At 47.5% G+C, this 21,451-nt stretch overlaps 1 protein-coding gene across 9 annotated transcripts in view; it reads right to left on the reverse strand.

Annotated features, from left to right (window-relative positions):
- Window positions 1-21,451, reverse strand: part of TRAPPC9 (trafficking protein particle complex 9) — a 601,443-nt gene that overhangs the window by 369,532 nt on the left and 210,460 nt on the right. For all 9 annotated transcript variants that reach the window (XM_019801179.2, XM_034668653.1, XM_034668654.1 and 6 more), the window contains one exon: window positions 8,668-8,792. In XM_019801179.2, coding sequence (XP_019656738.1) covers window positions 8,668-8,792 — 125 coding nt within the window. The remainder of the gene's footprint in view (window positions 1-8,667; window positions 8,793-21,451) is intronic.

The following is a 21,451-nucleotide window of genomic DNA, read 5'->3' on the forward strand; positions in this document are numbered from 1 at the left end:
CCAGCAAGCAGTCCTCAGCCCATCGCCACCTTTACTTTCCAGAGGGCACTTTCCATAACATGACATGTCTGTTTGCTGTTTGTCCCTTCCCTCAGAAGGTCTGCGTGCACACATACGTGTACACGCATGCACACGCACACACATACACAAACACCCCCTCCAACATCCAGAACCGGGCATGTAACAGTCGTCCAATGAACAGGGTGGATAGACAGTTACGGGGGTTCAGGTGAACAGTGTCACCACGGCAGACAGAAGTCCCACAGGTGTTACAGAACCTCAAGGAACATTCCTCCGACCTCTCCGTGACATTTGTTTCAGAATTCCGCATGCGGTAGATTCTTCCACTTCTCTTACTGCTGAGTTTCTCATTAAGTTTTACAGGAGTTGAGCAGATTAAAGGATTCCGTGAAGCGTTTATGCTTCACTTTGTAGAAAGAAATTCTGTCTGTTACTGGGACAGATTAGGAATAATTTGGAACAGAATTGGATTGGCCATTTTGTAAGCTTTTCTTATCTACCCAGGCTAGTAGCAGACACTTTCCTCCTTACAACAGCCCAGGAGGAAGCCTTATTATCCATATTTTACAGATTGAAATGGAAGGTCAGATAGGCAAAAAGCTTATACTCACTGCTCTATAAATATGGCTTAAATCAATAGAGAATGTTTTGTGCTCCATAATAAGTTCAGAGACTTAGAAATTATATGGAGAGGCAGCACGAGATTGTAGAAATGGCCCAAGCTTTGGATTTAAACATATCAGGCTTTGAATTTTAACTTCTACTGTGTAACTGCTTGCCCTTGGGCATGTTACTTAATCTTCCAGAGCCGTTCACTGATTTCCACTTGCACACTGTGAGGCGGGGAGCATGAGAGAAGTAATCTGTAAATACTGCCTCGAGTGCTCAATCTCCCAGCGTCACATCCCGAGACGTTCCAGCCAGCATGTTCCCCGTCCTCAAGCAAGTACATGACCCTGAACCAATGGCCTAACACGCTTTCTCCTCCCAGATGAAGGGAACTTAATTCTGCTGCCCCCAGGCCCAAAAGGCTCATGGAACCTTTCCTCACCTATAACACTGCTTAAGAAAATACGCTCTTTGCATAATGCAGCAAATGTATTCAAGTTAAAAAAAAAAAGACTAAGTTTCTTAAGCAGATTCTTCCAATCAGTCCATTTATAAACAATTACTAAAATATAAGAGAACTCTATGAACATCCCATGGTTCTTTAGATATAGTTCTTTATTATAAAAGCTAAAGCAACATAACCCATTTAACCTGATATAAGACACCACCTGAATGTGCTGGGATTCTTAAGAGGCCCAGAGTTAAACCTCACTATGATTGAGAAGAAATTAACGCTACAGTCCTGCTTTGCCGCACGATGAAAATCTCTTCAGAGAAAACAGAATTCCCACGGAGAGGGACTATTTGATCTGGAAACCCGGACTACCTGGATCAATGGACATCTACGGAAGGCCTAGCGCTGTGCCGGGGGGCAGGGAGCATCCCGCAGCCATGAGGAGCTGATGTCACAGGAACTTGGGGACGGAAGCACAGAATGACAACGGAGGTGGCAGCAGGCGGGCACGGGCGGGGGTGCGGGGCTCTACTTGTGTGAAGGCAGCACGGACAAGTCAACAGCAGAGCGTGGCCCGAAGAGGACTGGGAGCATGCCCAGAATCAAAGGCACGGAGAGGGAACCTCCGATCCAAGCGGACCTCCGGCTCCAGCAAGGAGCAGCGTGAGCAGGCAGGCTGCGGAAGCAGGGCAGGTGCGTGGCTGCCGTCGGGGAACGACCATCAGCGGTCGCCCGTAAGCACAGCGGCGGGCGAAGGTTCTGCACGTGCACGTGATTGGGCTGACGAGGTGCCCTTCTAGTTCCAGTTTGCTGGGAGTTCACCAAGAACCAACACTGTACCTCATCAGATGCTGCTTCTCCAGCAAGATGCTCGCAATGTTTTCCTTTTTTGGTTTGTTGATACAAAGAACCACATGTGTCGGCTTCCTAACGTCAAACCAACCTGGCATTGCTCAGATAAGCCCAACTCATCAGTATTTTGCATACCGTGGAATCCAACAGGCTAACATGGTACCTAAAACGTTCGCATCCGTGCTCAGGAGTCCTCGTTGCTGTTTTCATCAGCTCTCTGCCTTGGCCATCAGAGAAGCGCTGACCTCACAGAATGGGTCAGGAGTATCCCACCTTCAACCTCCCTGAAAGAAGAGTTTCGGTAAAACTATTCATCTCCTTTCATGTTCGGTGAGATGCAGGAGTGAAGACGCCTGGGCCTGGATTTGCTCCATGGCGAAGGTTTTAACCAAAAATTCTATTTCCATAATGGCCATAGAACAGCCACTGAGAACAGCCCTCTCTGTACGCTCTGCTGCGTTGTGTCTTCCAAAGACTTGGTCCAGCTCCTCTTGGTGTCAGATTCACGGCACCGAGCTGCTCACAACGACTCTGTACCTCGTCCCTCTGTCTGGCGTCTCTAGTGATGTCACCTCCTCTGCTCCCGTCTTCTCTCTCGTCTTTCTCTCCCTTGCAGCTGCTGCAAGGTGCTAAATGTCATTTTTCTCCAAGAACGGGCTTTTGGTTTCCTTGTCTCTATTAGGGTTTTCGTTTCTCATTTCATTGCCTTGTCTTCTGATCTTTATTTCCTTGTCTGCGGAAGGTTTGATTTCCATTTTTCCTACTTTCCTAAAGTGGAAGTGGAGGTCTCTTGACTTGAGACCATCGTCCTCCTCCAACTCAGGCCTCAAGCACGACGCGCGCCCCAGAAAACGCTGCTTCAGCGGTAGCCCACAGACACTACGCTGTGCTTTCATGTTCCTTGTGTCTAGATACTTTCTATTTTTATTGTTCTCTCTTCTTAGGCCCATGGGTTCATTGTAAGTGTGTCATTTTGTTTCCAAACATTTGAAAAATCCTCAAAGATTTAGTTATTGGATTCCAAGTTCATTACTGCCAGAGAATACACTTTGCAAAATGAGAATCCTCTGAAATTGATTGAGATTTGTTTTGTGCCCTCTTTATCAGTTCCAGCTCCCCAGAGAAACAGAACCACAGAACCAAAAGCCAAAAAAAAAAAACAGCTCAGAGGTGGCAGCAGCAACAGACCACTGCCGGCCACGTGCCACCAGGACATCAAGGCCCAGGAAACCAGGGGTCCAGACGTGCACACCGTCTAACCTCCCCAAGGCCAGCCTCCCCCAGGTCCCCGTGCTCACTTCCAGCCCAGAGTGGCCTCCCGTGGAAGTCAGGACGACAGAACAGCAGCTGGCCTCCTCCGTCTCAGCACCCCTCTTGCCCAGCAAGTGCCTCGCCCCAAACTGCCAGAGCACGTGTTTGTGCATTAGGTCACGCCACAGCTGCTTCTAGAACACCTGCTGGGTGCCGGGCGCTCTTGTCGGCCTGGAGACGGGAGAGCAGCACGAGGAAAGCCCCTGCTCCGGCAGGGTTGACATGCCGGTGGGGTCCCACGGAGCATGAAGGCCGCAGGAGGGCAGGTGCATGGCCGGGGCAACGGGGCAGAGGCTCTGCTGAGGCTTCCGGGACGAGGAGGCAGCCTGCAGCACGTGCAGGGCACAGAGCAGGTAAAGCCATGACATGGGACCAAGTCTGGGAAGTCCACTCAACCGAACACCAGCCAGTGTGGGAGAGGCGGGCGGGGTCCAGGCTGGGGGGCTCTGCCACGCCCTAACCGGGAAGGCCCTGGACATGCCTTCAGCACACCCTTCCACTCTCCAATTCAGGCAGCCCCCACTGCTGTTCCTCCCTCTCCAGCTACCCACCTAGTACTTCAATGCACTTCACTAACAGCCGAGAATGGATTTTTTCCCCAAACTGCAGATGTTGTGAGTGGGGAACTGGGACTCGGATGGGCTGTGTGGGTGTCAGGGCAGCGGAGAGAAGAGAGGAAGTGAAGGTGCACGAGCACGAACTTTCAGCTCAAACTCGAGCTTGCACAGAGAGCAGCCAGCACGACACCGGCTCCCAGCGGAGGTGCCCTGGGTAAAGCTGCGCTAGGGTGACTGCGGCCGTTACGCCTCTTCTCTAGGCTTTTATCTGTGTCAGAGAGAGGGGGAGAGAGAGAAAGTGTGGCAACAAGCAGGGGGAGCAGCAGGGAGAGGGAGAAGCAGACTCCCCAGTGAGCAGGGAGCCCGATGAGGGGCTCCATCCCAGGACCCTGAAATCATGACCCGAGCCGAAGGCAGATGCTTAGGTGACCGAGCTACCCAGGCGTCCCTCTTCTCTGGGTTTTTTAAGACAAGATGGTGTTGACCAGGGCGGGCACGCTCCCAGGAGCCAGATATGCACAGAGCCCAAAAGCAGGCCCGCTTGCCCACCTTCTCACAAACCAGGGTTTGGTCAGGCCTTCGAACGGTCCCAGCAGGCCTTCAGTGGGCACGGGGTGTGCACGGAGTAGCGCTGTCGGTGGAGAGACGGGCACGTGCTGCAAGAAACGGCTGCGGCGTCTGCATGAACGTGGCCGACCGCTCGCACCAGGACTCAGCCAGCTCCCGCATTTTCTCTGTAGTCTAGCCCTGGAGGCCGAAGCTGGACGCTCCCAACAGGCAGGGCTATGGGGACCCTGACTGATACACTCAGCACAGGCCCACTCAGTGAGAAGCCTCCCACTCACTCCCCCAGCGGCTCTGCAGGCCAGACCACCCAGGTTCTGGTGCCTCAGGAGCGCTTCAGGGCAGCCCTGGCCACTCCTGTCCTGCTGTCACACTGTGTGCAAACAGGCTCGGACTCGGAGGTCAGTACTAGCCTCGCCAACCCGGGAAGTCCAGCTAAGCAGGAGTAATGCTGACAACCTACTCTAGCCAGTAACCCTGTATTCTGCCCATCCTGGCGGCTCCCATTTAACCAGCAGGACTCAATCAAATCTTCCTTTTCTTTTAATATACAAGAATAAAGTCTGTGTGTTATTATTTCTTGATTTGGTCCAGCTCTGTCCCCCCGCCAAGCTCTTACGTTAGTTAAACCTCCCAAAAACCCTACGAAGGAAGGTTACTCCATTTTACAGATGGGGAAATTGAGGGTCAAGAGAGGCCATACGTAGAGCTGGCTGATAGGAATATTACTTCTAATATGCAGCCATTTCACACGCCTCTTGTCTCAACCCTAGAAATTCTTCACGTTGGTGTGCGGCGGAGTCACCAGCGTGGACAGACACGGTCAGCACTGGCGGAGCAGGAGAAAGAAGCTTTCTGGGAAATCTCAAGAAACACACGGTATCACTTTCCACTTCTGGAGGGGCTCCTTAGAAGCTGTTTCACTGAATTACTGGTTTCCATGACTACACCATTCTTCGGCGATAATTTTACAGGTTTAGCACATTTCCAATTAGGTCACATTCGTCCTGCTTCTGGGAGCAGAACTCTTCCTCAGCAGAGCCAGGAGGCCCCAGGGACAGATGCCCCCACAGCACAACTCCCTCACCACCCCCTAGAAGAACAACCGAACCACAGAGGACTTACCTCCACAACCAGGAAAACGGCCTCATTTCATAGACTACCAGCACCACCAGGCCTCCAGCAAGCGGGCTGCTCCCGCATGCCTAGGAATGCCCACACACACCCCTTCCCGCCTGCCCGTGTATCACCTCAGTGCCCTCCTCGGACTCCACACACAGGAGGCTGTCCTACTCAGGGTCCAACCCCAGAGTCAGGTTAGTAGGAGGAACACGGACACAAACCCTTAATCCACCACCTATTGACCCTATGACCTTCAGCGAGTGACATAACCTCTGTAAACCTCAGTTTCCCTACTTCCCTAGTAGGCTGTTTGCCCAGATGGTGCACACATGTGAATGTTTAGAACCCAGCACAGTTCCTGGTCTGCAGAACATGCTTCACAAATGCTAGTTCTGGTTCTTCCAGTTTTCTTGATAAGAAGCTAGTTGAGGAGGGTCCCCAGGCTGAGGAAAGCGGCAGAAGTTTTCATGTGGGTGACAGGTACGTGGGAAGTGCTGAGACAGGGAACTGAACACCAAAGCTCAGTGTGGGCCAAATCCTAAGGGCATGGATGCAGGAATTTGGGGTGCCCAAAATACATAAAGAGCTTATATAACTCAACAACCCCAAATACCTAATCCAATTAAAAATGGGTAGAAGACATGAACAGACACTTCTTCAAAGAAGACAACCAAATGGCCAACAGGCACATGAAAAGATGCTCAAAATCACTCATCAGGGAAATGCGAGTCAAAACTGCCATGAGATATCACCTCACACCTGTCAGAACGGCTAAAACCAACAGCACGAGAAACAAGATGTTGGCAAGGATGCGGAGGACGGGGAACCCTCACGCACTGCTGGTGGGAATGCAGACTGGTGCAGCCACTCTGGAAAACAGTATGGAGGTGCCTCAAAAAGACAGAAATAGAGCTACCCCATGACCCAGCAACTTGCACTGGGTATTTACCCCAAATGACAGAAACACTAATTCAGAGGAACACATGCACCCGACGTTTGCTGCAGCATCAGCTACCGCAGCTGAGCTTTGGAAGCAGCCCAAGTGCCCACCGACAGATGACTGGATAAAGAAGATGTGGTCTGTATCTACAGTGGAATATTACTCAGCCATAAAAAAGAATGAAATATTGCCATTTGCAACAACATGGATAGAGCCAGAGGGTATAATGCTAAGTGAAATAAGTCAGAAAAAGAAATACCTTATAATTTCACTCACATGTGGAATTTAAGAAACAAATGAGCAAGGGAAAAAAAATAAATAAAGAGGCAAACCAAGAAACAGACTCTTAGCCATAGAGAACACACTGGTAGTTACCAGAGGGCAGGTGGAGGGGCAGGGCGGGGGAAACAGGTGATGGGGATTAAGAGTGCACTTGTCATGATGAGCACAGAGGAATCACAGAATTGCTGAATCACTGTATTGTGCACCTGAAACTAACAGAACATGGCGTGTTCACTACACTGGAATTACAATTTTTAAAAAGAGGCACTGAGACTGTTCACAGTAAAATTCAGGAGAGGGTTCAGGGCAAGAAGGTGTCACAGTACAATGGAAAGGAACTGGAGTGGGGGACGGATCGTGTCACATGACCTGAGAGCCAAGGTCCTTTCTTTGGAGATCACTCAGTCAAAAAGATGTCGTGAGAATGTAGAAGGACAAGTTCTATACAAGCGCCTGACACACAGGGCATCCTCAGCAGATGGTAACTATGTCTCAGTGGGTACATTTCAGGACATTTACACTCACCTACATCTATATACATTTATCATCCAAGAAATACACACATTCACCCTTGCAACACTCGATTCAAGAAAACACAACTGATGTCACAGCAACCACTACCCAACTGACTGAATAATGACCTCCTGGATTTCCAAGTTTTGCCTCCAACCGCAAGAGTGCCCCGTGGGGAAGGCCCCATGGCGGCGGAGCTGAACCGCAGAGGGAAGCTGGAGCGTGAGGGGCCTGGGCAGGAGAACCACTAACCACCCAGGGTTGGCTATCAGAAGGCTACAGGGGATATCACACTCCAGGGCTCACGAGGACGTCAGTGCTCCAGCTTCTGCACTACTCTGTGCCACAAACCAGTGCTTGTGGGTCCACACTCGAGTCACGTCTCACGCCTCCGTGCCTTCCTTCCTCTGGTGGGAAGCATATTCCCACCTCCCAGTCCCGCTGGCTCACAGGGGAGCCCTGACACCCAGCAATCATGCCGTAATGCGAATACTCCTGCTGCGTGTGGGGCAGCTCCCAGCTACACCAACCACCTCTCCCCTGAAGGGCCCTCAGTGGACAAGACTCTCCCCTAAAACCTGCCTCCCTGTAACCACTGTCCACAGGCAGGATCTCAGTCAGGATAAGCAGCGTGTTTCCCTCCTGCCCTGACCTCACGTTAGAGAGCATCCATGCTCCAGGTTCACTATACCAGATTCAACCAGCGTGGCCAAGCTCTCCTGATGGGTCTCGCCAGTCAAGGCCCCTCTGACATGCTGGCATCAAGACTGCACACAGTGCCTCACAAGGTGGGCCTCAACACGTGCTCACTTGCAAAGCCATCCCGGTGACCCCGCTGCTTGCACCCACGCCGTCACTGTGAAGACCTCTCACTATACCCTGTCCCTGGGCGGGTGCAGGCAGAGCTTTCCCTAATGCTGAAGTCGTCCCCAAAGCTTCAAGCTCCAGTTCAGACCTCTCCTAGGGCTCCTTGGAGACAGCGGCCTCTACTCCACCAGAGGCCCTAAGGTACTCTGCACGGATGTCATATAAACTCATTTGTCTTCCTCAGGGCTTAGAAACCAATCAGTGGAAGGAGCTGCCAAAGGCTTCAGTTTATGGGATGACTACCTGAACTGAGAATGATTAGGCAATAAATACATTTTTCAGTGAACAGGGAAAAGGCAGGAAATTCTCCACTTTAATTGTTGCACTCCTTGACTCAGCCCCCAATTCCCACTATTTCATGGAATAGTTAGCAACCACACAGCCACACAAGCTTCACTGTAACTGCTTTCCAAAACATTCCACAGAACAGAAAACACTGAGAAACCAGCTCTCCACAAAACGCTATTCTGGAATCAAACACATGCTTCCTTTCCTTTCCGAAAAACACCCAACACTTCGGCTCCAAAGGCGTGGCAGAAGCCACAAACACAAAGCCGCCAAGCAGGCAGACTCACCTTCACGTGGCTCGGGTCCCCCGGCTTGCTGCCTTCGGGCGGGTTCACAGGCTTGCTCTCCACTCGAGGCCTAACGACCTGTCGGAAGGGACTGCACAGCGGAAAGCCACTCACACTGATTCCATCTAAAAGAGTAAAATTTTAAGACGTTAGCACATACATAATATAGGGTATATAATATAGGGTATTTTAAAATCTGTATTCCCAAACTTGAATTCAGGCATTGGTTTAGAACAAAAAGAAAGCAGACAATTTTATATATGTAACTAGTTTGATCCCCCAAAAAAGACCAAGAAACAATGACCAACACAATATAATGAGCATCCCTGATGTCCAGACCATGGTCCTGAGTTATCACTCGCTCTTTCAGTGAAAAGAAACCAGGGCTTCTCAAAGAAACCAAAGATGCCAAGTCAGTGGCAGGAAATGGGCAGAGGTGCTTGGAACAACTCATTACACCAGAGAGCAAGGAAACTGACCAAGACTATGGGGGTGTTGTCCAAGGCCTCTGCACCCCACTTGAGAGGCTCCCACTGACTTAAGAGACCATTCAAACTTGACAAGTGACAATAATTGCAACTGATTGACATTCTTCAAGTAGGTTAAATCCATAGTTAACAGATCCAATTTAAATCCCTTTTTAATCCATGTGTTCATAGTAATTTTTTTCAAAAAGTAAATGGCTCCCCGTGGAGGATAAGAATCTACTCATTGTCCAGAAAACTGGTAAATAAAAGAATCGAGCATTTAAACTCCATTTCTTATTTGAACTGCACAGCTCGATGACCAAGTAATAAAGCAATATACATCTTTATAAAAGTATTCTAATAAAATAAAAAACAAGGGGTAAAACTGGAATACTATCTTACAGCCCCCAGCCCAGGACTTTTCAACCCGGACACTACTGAGATGTGGGGCTGGACAGTTCCTTATGTGGGGGCTGTGCTGTGCCTACAGGACGTTTAGCAGCATCTCTGGCCTCGAGTCACAAGATGCCAGTAGCAACCTCCCCCCAGGCTGTAATAACCACAATTGCCAAATGTTCCTTGAAAGGGTGGGGGCAAAATTGCCCCTGGTTGAGAACCACTGACCTAGGCAATGAGCATGAACAATTTCTAACATCACAAAAAGAGAAACAGCCGGACATTCCCTGGCTCCTGATGTAAGAACACAAGACCACCACTGGACGTGCCGGAAGGATCAGAGAGGAACCGGATCAAGCTTCCAGATCTATCAGCCCATTTTCAGGAAAGGGGGTGGGGAGGAGGAGACAGAACAACAGGAAACCCCACCCACAAGTGTGCCAGCAACAAAGCCCATGCTACGGAAAGCTCTTTGGGTCAGATGTCCCAGGTGCTTCAACAGATAAATTACAAGGAAAAGGAAAGAATGGGGGTACTTGTACTTTAAGAGAAACTTAGATTTAAATAAATGGGCAAGAATAAACCATTCTATCTAGTGATTACTAAACATCGGGATAGTGTTTCCTTTGGGGTAACAGCTGTTACAGCTGAAGGAGCTTCCCCTCCCCGCTGTCCCCTCTCCCAGCACCATGCGCACCATTTAGAAAAGCTCTCCACCGCGCTCCAGGGCCTGTCCGCAAGGGGGGCTAGCATTATGAACACAGACACTGCAAAATCTAAACCCACACTTGTCAGCAACCTGTCCTAGACCTGAGGTCAGATGGAGCCTGCGAGCGAGCACGGTGCTCAAGACCATGGTCACTCAGCCCCTAAGTCATCCTCTGCTGGGTGAAGGCCAGGTGCACAAAAGCATTTTAAATGCTATCAGTCTCACTCTGACTCACTAATTCACACACAGCCCGGGACACGGCGTGCTCTGCTCTTCCCTCGGGAAATCTCCATCATCAGCAAATTACACGAACGCCACTACCTCCCAATGGACACTGGTTCTTTCATGCCTTGGAAATACCAGTCCTTGTTCACACTAACACAATGCTAACATCTCCCTTTCTGCAAGTGGTCCAGAGCCCTGGACTGCAAGGGCAGGTTGTCGTAAAGCCAAGCTCTCTTCTTGTTCTTTCTCTGCCCAGCTGGTTCTGACGGGACCAGGGGTAGCCCTAACCCAGCCACGGCCAGAAATGGAAGCAACCCATCAACAGTACTGATCCAGACAGAAGACACCAGAAGGGTCTCACACAGTCTGTGTATGAGATTTCATCTACAAATTCTAGCGGGGAGAAGTTGCGGGTGGGAGTTATCTTCCTTTGAATGACATGCTATGAAGACACAGGTATGGGGCCTTCACACAGCCATCCTTCCCACCACATTGAGGGAATCTGAGTGACTCACACAACCCTTTGAACCTCTATTTTCTTGGCCCCAAAACAGGAACCACTTCAAGGGAATCCATGAAAATACAAATCTGCAGTGTCTTCAAACTGAAGGATCTAGGATATGCACTTAGCAAAAAAAAGCTAAAAATTACATCTGAAATTTGCCTTTTTGGACACAGACCTCAAAACTTCAAAGAAACCTCAAAAACCTATTATCTTCAAGCTCAGAAAAAAGACTACAAAAGTCTCTGTCCAACTTCTTTATAGACTGTTCTGCCCTCTAGCCCAACTGAGAATGAAAAAGGTAACGGGTAAAGGAAGACAGAAGGGAGCCTTTGGAAGGTTGGAAGATAAGCCCGCAGCCCAGGCAAGGATGGGGCCAGACAGGAGGAGCCTCACAAGGTGTAAGGGAGCAGACAAGCAAACCCAGTGCGCCAGGAGCAAACCCCCCGCCGAGCCCGTGGACGAGCAGCTCTCCAGCTGGGCTGGGCTGTAGGAGAGAAAATTCTGCTCCATCACTCGGGCAATTTTTCTGCCAACACAGACCATCACAAATAGAACAGAGAACAGATTGGAATGACAATTAATGGGAAGACAGGACCAAAAAAGTTACAAACAGATGAAGGCAGCCTAGTAGGAGGACCAGAGTGGAGTGGATTTCTCGGGTATTTAAGAATGGGATGAGTCTGCTAGACCACAGTGAATCAAACTGAGCTTGAGAGAACTGCATAGTTACGGTTTATAGTGCTCAATTTTTCTATTAAGAGCATCTCTGTGGGCAATTCAGAAATATAATTTGGTATACTAAAATAACAGGCTCCTGAATTCAGCTGTATCACAACCGCAGTGACAACTTGAGAGGCTGACAGCTCAAAGTGGGACCCGTGCAGCAGAAAGAAATGGCAGTCACAACAAACAGCTGTAGTGAGGGGGGTCGTTGACAGTGTTTACATGTGCTGGGCACGGCCCTGGACCCTGGTACATGCCATTGAACAGTCCCCCACTCCCCGTGAGGAGCACTCTTTCTCTATTCTCTAGATGACTGAAGAGTCAGAGAACATAATGTAGTAACACCTCACAGCTCATCCGAAGTGGAGGCCGGACGCAGGACTGTCGGATCTGGGGCTGCCCAGCAAACTGGGACAACGCATTTCCTTCCCCACATGAGCTTCCACGAAGCCTCACCAGCCAGGGTGCTGTGTGGCCCACCGTGCACTGTCCCATACGCCACGTGGCCCTAAACCCATCGTAAGGAGCCTCCCAATGGCTTAGCGTCCATCTGCACGGGTGGATCTCCTCAAGGCGCGTGCCCATTTTTGTACACTTTCAAAAGAATCTAATGCTTAAGGCTGAACAAAAATTTCTCTCATGACAAGTTACATGAGTTGGAATAAGATGTAACTAGAACAAAATACATTTTCAAAAGCAAAAAGAGACAATGATCTCCCAGTAGGGGTTTGTCAGTATGCTATTCCAGGTAGAATATATTTTGAAGAATGCATTTTCATTTCTTCTTAAAATCCATGGATGCCAAAGGGAGAAAAAAAACCCCATCTGGTTTCTGGTTAGCATAAAATATCGTCCACAAAACCAAAGGAGTGGAAGCATTTGGCTCAGAAATTAGCCAATACTCATCCTCAATTTCCAAAGAGAAAGCAGGGAGTTCATTCACTCAGAAACTCTACGGTAGACTTAGGGAAGAAAATTCGTGTAGTAACTGGGGCCGTCATTTACCGTCCAGACCAAGCAGTCCTTACTCCCACGGCAGCCCTGCTTTGACACTGGTCTCCCTCTGTTGGAGGCTGTACTCCAGGCCAGTGCCTTCCAGGACCTCAGGAATCTTCATGTATGTGGGTGCTTAACAACCACCCACTGAGCATAGGGGTGGTTCCCAGCCTGCTTTCCTAGGCCCACAGACAGGAGCTCCCCAGGAGAACATACACTGTGCTTTCCATTTACCGGAGTGACGCTCGCTCATTCCCACACCTCCACCGCAAACCTCTGAAAACTCCCATCTATTCCCTGCACTTTTCCTCTATTCGTCAACCCCCTATGTCCCTCTCTTCCTTCCCCAGCCTTAGATTCCACAGTCAAACCAAAGGTCACAAAACACCCTCTCTAAAGGAGCAGATAGTGTTCTCAGCTTCGTGACCTATGTGTCTCTGCCATGGGCACCAGCAGCAGCCGACACCGTGAACTCACGGGGGTGGATGCGTTCCAGCAGCACCAACACAGACAGCGGGCCGGAGTCTGCTGGACGGGCCGTAGCCAGGGACCCCCATCTGCACCTGCCACCCCTCCCGGAAAGCACCCATCATTCTCTGCCTGTTCTTCCCTTGAACTCACCTGACAACACCCCAATCCAGGCCAAACCCCTGTCTACCTTCTCCACAGTGGCACCTGAAGTCCCAGGTCGATGGGGGGGGGGGGAGAATCCATGCAGGTGCCAAGCAGGCTGTCTTCAGACACGCAATCACACACCTGGGCCCATTCTCACCACCACTAAGCACCCTACCGTGTCCAGAGTAAGTCTTCCCTCTCCTCACAAGTCACTACCACCCACTCCCCTGCCCCCTCCCTGCTACGAAGCAGACCCCCAGGGGAGCAGAGAGGCAATGAGAGGAGAGGGGAGGACCAGCCCTATCTCCCATCACTGCTTCCTTCCACCCACCTGTGTCTAGGACCACACTTGTGTTCCTGTTAAGGGATGGCCTGGCTCCTCCCACAGGCCAGGTACTCCCTGTGAACACCCTCCCTGGGCGGTGTTCACTACAGCTCTGCCCCTCTCCTTTTCCTTTTAACATTCTTACTGAGATGAAACAGCACAGAATAACCTGCCCACGTTTAAAGTACACAACTGGGGTAGTTGACATTCCTAAAACAATCCATGTGAGTGAGATAGTGAACACAGCCATCAACCACAAGCGTCCCTGTGCATCCTTGCGCCCCTCCCCCACTGCCATCCTCCCCAAGCCTCCTCCCAGCCCCAGGTAAGCACTGCCATTACCAGAAGAAGAGTTCACATTTTCCAGAAGTTAATTCAGATGGAATCATACACGTTACACACTCCTTTCTGCCAGGCTTCTGTCACTCAGCACTCACCTTGAACTAATTCTCACATACCATGTGTATCCACAGTGGACACCTTTTAATTGAACAGACTTTCAGGGAATGGCTCTCACAGCTTGTTTGTCCATTCACTATTTATGAACACTCCGATTACTTTCGGCTTTTGATGATTACAAATAAGCTGCTGTGAACACTTCTGTACAAGTCACTGGATGGACACGTGCTTTCGTTTCTCTGGGTTAAAAATCCAGGAGTAAAATGGCTAGGTCATTTGGTAAATGTATGTTTGATTTTCCAAGAAAGTTGTTAATGAGCTATTAATGTTTGTGAACAATCAGAAGGACTCAAAAGAATAAGGAAGAGACTATCAAAAATGAGCAGGCCATTTGAGAAAGAACAGGACATGACCTCTGAAACAGAGACAGGACCACATGACGCTCATCAAAGAGCACATCCAAGAGTCTGGCGCCGCAGAAAACCAAGGGACCCAAGGTGTGGCTCCACCCTACAGCACGCAAGACACACTTGGCACAGGACAGCTTCCGTCTGTCCCTCCAGGACCAAGTGTGAAATCCAGGTCACAGAAAGGCCTCCTCGCAACACCCAAGGGGGACAACGGGCCACAAGAGCCAATTTCTAGTAAGATCCCACCTTGGAGACTGCTGACCACGGTTCCCTTTGCTAGAAATGGACATCACTGGAGTCCCTGGCCACACAGGAGACCAACTAAAGTGGACTTTAAAACCATGTAACAGGGGTGCCTGGGTGGTTCAGTCATCAAGCATCTGCCTTCAGCTCAGGGCATGATCCCAGGGTCCTAGGATCGAGCCCCGCATAGGGCTCCCTGCTCCACTGGGAGCCTGCTTCTTCCTCTCCCACTCCCCCTGCTTGTGTTCCCTCTCTCGCTGGCTGTCTCTCTCTGTCAAATAAATAAATAAAATCTTTTTAAAAAATAAAAAATAAAAATAAAAAATAAAACCATGTAACAGTTCTGTTGGCATCAGGCTATTACTGAGTTGTGTCCTCTAAAGATGGTTAGTGGTTGAGACTGAAGCAGGGGACACTCAGCCTAAGATAAGGATGCTCATGGCTGCTGGAGAGGGGGCCCAGACATGTGTGTCTCCAAGTGCAGCTTTCTCTTCTCTGGACACCTTCAAGACAAGCAAACGCTTCCCAGTTGTCGGCCGCCTCCACACTCCACTGACGAAAACGGCAGCTCCCCTGGTCAGCACGCACAGACCCTGGCATGGACAACAGTGCCCTGCACAGACCTCTCTCCCAGACCAGAAGCACCTCGGGCAGGAACTGTTCATCTTTCGTCTGCACATGAACCATCTGTCACAGTACCTAGCATATGGGCTACATATCTCCTGGGTTAACAAGTGTACCTAATCATTTCCTCGGTTACTACGGATAGGAAAGGCCTCATACCCTCAGGCCACTGCCCGGCACATAGGCACCCAGGGCCAGCCTCCAGGGCCATCACTCAGATGGACAGGGAAGCACAGGCCCCTAAACCTGCATGATGTGGTGGCCCACGCTGCAAGCCTGCATCTAAAAACACTTCCTCAACGTGAGAGGAACCTATGAATGATTTTGTGAATGAAGGACTTCATGAAGGAATAACTGTCCAAGGACAATTTTTAAAAAACCACAATAAATCACTTCTCTGTAGAGGAAGAATCCAGAATGGATTGCTTTGAAGAGCGGGGGGGGGGGGGCTGTTCCTGGTCACCACACTGGGCCAGGCAGGAAATAGGTAACTTCTTGGCCAGAACCTTGGGAACAACTGGAGGGAGTGTGGTGACCTGGCCTCCACCCAAGATGTCACCCTTCTCTCTCCTCCTCAAAGCAGCTATGGCATCATCCATTGACCCCGTGTCCCCCTGGCCCAGGCCTTCTCCCTGTGCACATAGAGAAAAGTAGTCCCAAAGGTCCAAGAGATAGGAGGACCTGGATTCAAACTGCAGGGTATCCCTGTGTTTGTCCAGAAGCAGATTGCTGAAAGGGGTCTGGACATGGAAGCAAAGTCCTGGCACTGCCAACCCCTGCCTGCAGCCCTGGCCAAGGCCTCCAGCATCACTGATCAACGGGTGACGGAGAGCTCTTCTCGGCTGGGTCTTAGAGCTTTTACATCTTGTTTACATCGGTTATTCCGCTTCTGCTTTAAGACAAACACAAATAAACATTCTTTCTCCAAAGACAGCCACAGAAATAGCTCAATTAGCATGTGTTATTTTAGGATAACAATCAGGGAAAGTAAAGCAGAGTACTGCCAGTTTGAGACTGGACGTAGAATGTCTTTTCACGAGATGATAAAGGGAGAGCGGTGGTGCCCCAAGGCAAATCATGACACATGCTTATTCTCCTCAGAAACAAGAAATTCAAAATACAACCTGAATGTTTTGTGTGCTCTTCACAGCAGTCCTCAAGCACTGAGCACCCCTGCAAGACAAGGAATGTCCTAACTTCTTCCTTCAACAGCTAGCCAAATTACAGAAACTACACGTCTGACAGTCTCCAGTTGGAACATTAATTTACGAAGCTATCAAAAGAAAAAGTACACCCCAGCATCCCACAAAACCTTTCTCCCCCAACAAATCAGTGTTAATACCTATGGGCAAAGTCTCTCAAGGACTAACTGTGCGTGTACCCCTCACTCACACGCTCACACTGTTCAAAAATGTAAGTTCCCGGAACCTGCTTTGCTCTTTCTGCCACAGGGTTTTCACCCATATTTTCCCCATCTCACCCCCCTTTACCTACTTCAGTCCTGCCCTTTCTCTAAACCTTATCTCCATCATCACTTCCAAAGCAAAGCCTTTCCAGGTCCCTTAAACTGTGTCCTTCCCAGTGATATGGTCATAGCATCATCACCTTTCCTACCTAGCATTTAGCAAAGATGCAATTTTTCATTCATTTGTAACAGTGCTGGTTTCTCTCACTAGACTTGTGCTAACAGTAGCCACTAGATAATGGGCCTTTAAAGTAATTAAAATCAAATAATACTTCAGATCTTCAGATGTACCATCCACATCACAAAAGATCAAAGCCACGTATGGCTCATGGCTACCCTAATGGACAGCTCAGAACAGGACCCTGTCCCATCACAGAGGGTTCTGTTGGACAGCGCTGCACAGACTGAGCTCCTTGAGGGTGGAGACTGGGTCTCAGTTGACTCCTCAGGACAATCCCCAGAACAGAACAGTATATGGGATAAAATGGTACACCACAAATACTTGTAAGGGAAAAAACATGAACTGTAATTGCTTACTTTACTCAACTACACAGTGCTTTAATAAAAACCACAGAAAAGATCACGTAAGTCCTATTACCTGATTAGAATGGAATATTAGTAGTTACTTCCATACTTAAAACTAGGACATACTTCAAATATTCTATAATGTCCACTCCCTTATTCAATATTTATGAACATCTAAAAAAAACAAAAAAAACAAAACAGAAAAATTAGCTCATGGAGCGCCTGAGCGGCTTAGTCAGTTAAGCGTCCAACTCTTGATGTCAGCTCAGGTCATGATCTCAGGTTCACGAGATCGAGTCCTGTGTCAGGCTCTGTGCTCAGTTTGGAGTCAGCTTGAGATTCTCTCTCTTTCTCTCTCTCTCTCTCTCTTGCTCTCCTCCCCACTGATCATGCGCATTCTCTAAAATGAATAAAATCTTTTAAAAAAAATAGCTCAAAAACTAGGTTAAAACAGGTAACTGAAATAGTGTTACTGGTGAATTCCAAACATTTAAAGAATTAATGCCAATTCTTCTCAAACTCCATTAAAAACAAAAACAAAAACAAAGAACCCTGAAGAGAACACTTCTAAGCTCATTTTCCAAGGCCAGTAGTATTACCCGGATACCAAAGTCAAAGACACGACACTGTATACAGATGTAGAAGGTCATCAATAAAACACTAGCAAACCAAATTCAACAGCACATTAAGAGGATTATACACCATGACCAAGTGGGATCACTCCCTAGGACGCAGACAGTTCGACACACCAAGTCAGTAAGTGTGATAGGCCATACTAACAGAGTGAAGGACAACATTCATACCATCTCAGTAGATGCAGAAAAAGCATTTGCCAAACTCAAAATCTTTTCATGATAAAAATCCTCAAACTGGGTGTTGAAGGAATGTCTCAACATAATAAAGGCCATATACCACAAACCCACAGTTACCATACTCAACAGTGAAAAGCTGAAAGTTTTTCCTCTGCAATCAGGCACAAGACAAAAGTGCCCATTCTCACACTTTTACTCAACAGAGTATCGGAAGTCCTAGCCAGAACTAACAGGCAAGATGAATAAAAGCATCTGAATCAGGAAGGAAGAATTATATTGGCTTTATTTGCAAATGATCTCATCTTAAATCCTTAAGAAAATCCTTAAAACTCAACCAAAAAAAAAAAAAGTTAGGTCTAATCAACAAATTCAGTAAAGTTGCAAGATAGAATATTAATATAACGAAGTCAGCTGCTTTTCTATGCACTAACAATGAGATCTGAAAAATAAAGAAAATCCCATTCACAGTAGCATCAAAAATAATAAAATACCTGGGGATAAATTTAACCAAGAAAGTGAAAGATCTAAACTCTGAAAACCACTAAGACTTTGATGAAATAAATTCGTAATACAAATAAATGGAGATATCTCCTGTTTATAGATTGGAAGAATATTGTGAAAAATGTCCAAACTACCCTAAGCCATCTACAGATTCAATGCAATCCCTATCAAAACTCCAATGCATTTTTCACAGAAAAAGAAAAAGCAATCCTAAAATTTTTTGTAGCCACAAATGACCAAGTAGTCAAAGCAATCTGGGGTGGGCCAGGGTTGGGGGGGAGAAGCACAAACTTAGAGGTAGCACATGTCCTGATTTCCAACTATACTACAAAGCTATAGTAATCAAAGCAATATGGCACTGGCATAAAAACAGACACACATACTAATGAAACAGAACAGAGAGCCCAGAAATAAACTCCCACATATACTGTCAACTAATATTTGACAGGAGAGTCAAGAATACTCAATGGGAAAGGACAGTCTCAAATAAGTGGTGTTGGGGAAAGTGGATAACCTCATGCAGAAAATGGAACTGGAGCCTTATCTTACACCATTCACAAAAATTAACTCAAAATAGATTAAAACAAACAAAGGAACTTCAACAATGAAACTCCTAGAAGAAAATACAGGGGGCACCGTAGCACTGGTCTTGGCATCAGTTTTTTCATAGGACACCACAAGCAACCAAAGCAAAAATCAACGAGCAGGACTACAAATGGAGCTTCTGCACAGCCAAAGAACAATCAACAAAATGAAAAGGCAACCTCCCAAGGAATGGGAGAAAATCTCTGCCAATCCTCTATTTGGCAAGGGGTTAACATCAACTCAGTAACAATACATGCAACTCAGTAACAAACCAACAATCTAAAATGAGAAGAACTGAGTCTTCAAAGGAAGACCTGCAAATGGCAACAGGTATGTGAAAAGACGCTCCACATCACTCATCATCAGGGAAAGCAAATCAAACCACAATGAGCTATTGCCTCACACCTGTTTTGGCAGTCATCAAAAAAGAGGTACAGGTTGGTGAGAATCTGGAGAAACGGAAACCCCTGTCCACTGTTGGTGGGAATGTAAATTGATGCAGCCACTGTGGAAAATAGCATGGGGACACCTCAAAAATTTGGAACTACCTTATGATCCAGCAACCCCACTTCTCAGTATATATCCTAAGGAAATGAAAATAGGATCTCAAGGAGGTATCTGACTCCCATGCTTATTGTAACATTATAGCCAAGATACAAACCACTTAAATATCCATCCACAGAGGAATAGGGTAAAGAAGATGTGGTATATATATATATAATCCGACATTATTCCACAAGAAAGAAGGAAATCTCACCATTTGCAACAATATGGACGAACCCTGACAGCATTATGCTAAGCCAAGTGAGTCCAAGAAAGAAATACTGTGTATCACTTATATTTGGAATCTAAAAGACCCAAATTCATAAAAACAGACACTGATGGTTATCAGGGGCTGAGAGGTGGGGAAATGTTGGTTGAAGAGTACAAGCTTTCAATTAGGAGATAAATACATTCTGGGCATCTAGTGCAGGGCATTATGATTAATATACTGTTGTATATTACATACTTAAAGTTGCTACAAAAGATCTTAAATGTTCTCAACACATAGGAATGCAAACTGGTGTAGCCACTCTGGAAAACAGTATGGTGGTTCCTCAAAAAGTTAAAAACAGAGCTACCCTACAACCCAGCGACTGCACTCCTAAGGATTTACCCAAAGAATACAAAAATACTGATTAAAAGGATATATGCACCCCAATGCTTATAGCAGCATATCAGCAATAGCCAAATTTTGGAAAGAGTCCAAGTGTCCATCAACTGATGAATGCATTAAGATGTGGTGTATGTACAATGGGATATTACTCAGCCATCAAAAAGAATGAAATCTTGTCATGTGCAACGATGTGGATGGAATTAGAAGGTATTATGCTAAGCAAAATAAGTCACAGGAAGACAAATACCATATGATTTCACTCATATGTGGAATTTAAGAAACAAATGAGCAAATGGGGGGGTGGAGAAACAGAGGGGTAAACCAAAAAACAGACTCTTAATGATACAGAACAGACTGACAGCACTGGAGGCAGGGCACAGGTGATAGGGATGAAGGAGGGCACTTGTTGTGATGAGCACCGTGTTGTATGGAAGTCCTGAGTCACTATTGTACACATGAAACTCATTACACTGTATGTTAACTGGAATTTAAATAAAAACTTAAAAAATGTTCTCACCACAAAAAAGAAACCAATTATGCGGTGTGACGGGGAGGTCAGCTAAAGCTATGGGTGGTAAACATTTTGGAGTGAATCCAATCAGCACACTGCAACTTACAGTGTCATGCGTCAATTCTCTCTCAACAAAGCTGCAAAAAATTAAAACCGCTAACTGCACACCTTTCATATGCTTATCATTCGGACACACAATTGTGTCAAGTGTCTGTTAAAATATATTCTTCCGTTTTTACTAGGCAACATCATTAGTTATCAGGGAAAGGCAAATTAAAACCAGAATGAAATACTACCACACATGGACCAGAAGAGCTGAAATGTAAAAGACTGACAACACCAAGTGGTGGTTAAGGATGTGGAACAACAGAACCGTCACGCAGCTGCTGTGTGTACATCCAAGCAAGCACGCTGAAAATCTGGACGGCTATAAATCCATTAGAGCTAACATACATGGGATCTACGACCCCAGCAAAACCACTCGTGTCGGTTCGGGTCCACCAAATATCTGTGCTAGAAAAATTACAGCTATTCATAATGGCCGAAAGCTGGGAGCGACTCCAATGCCCATCACGAGTGGATAAATTGTAGT

This window comes from Ailuropoda melanoleuca, chromosome 9 (assembly GCF_002007445.2).
Source record: "Ailuropoda melanoleuca isolate Jingjing chromosome 9, ASM200744v2, whole genome shotgun sequence".
Lineage (NCBI taxonomy): Eukaryota > Metazoa > Chordata > Mammalia > Carnivora > Ursidae > Ailuropoda > Ailuropoda melanoleuca.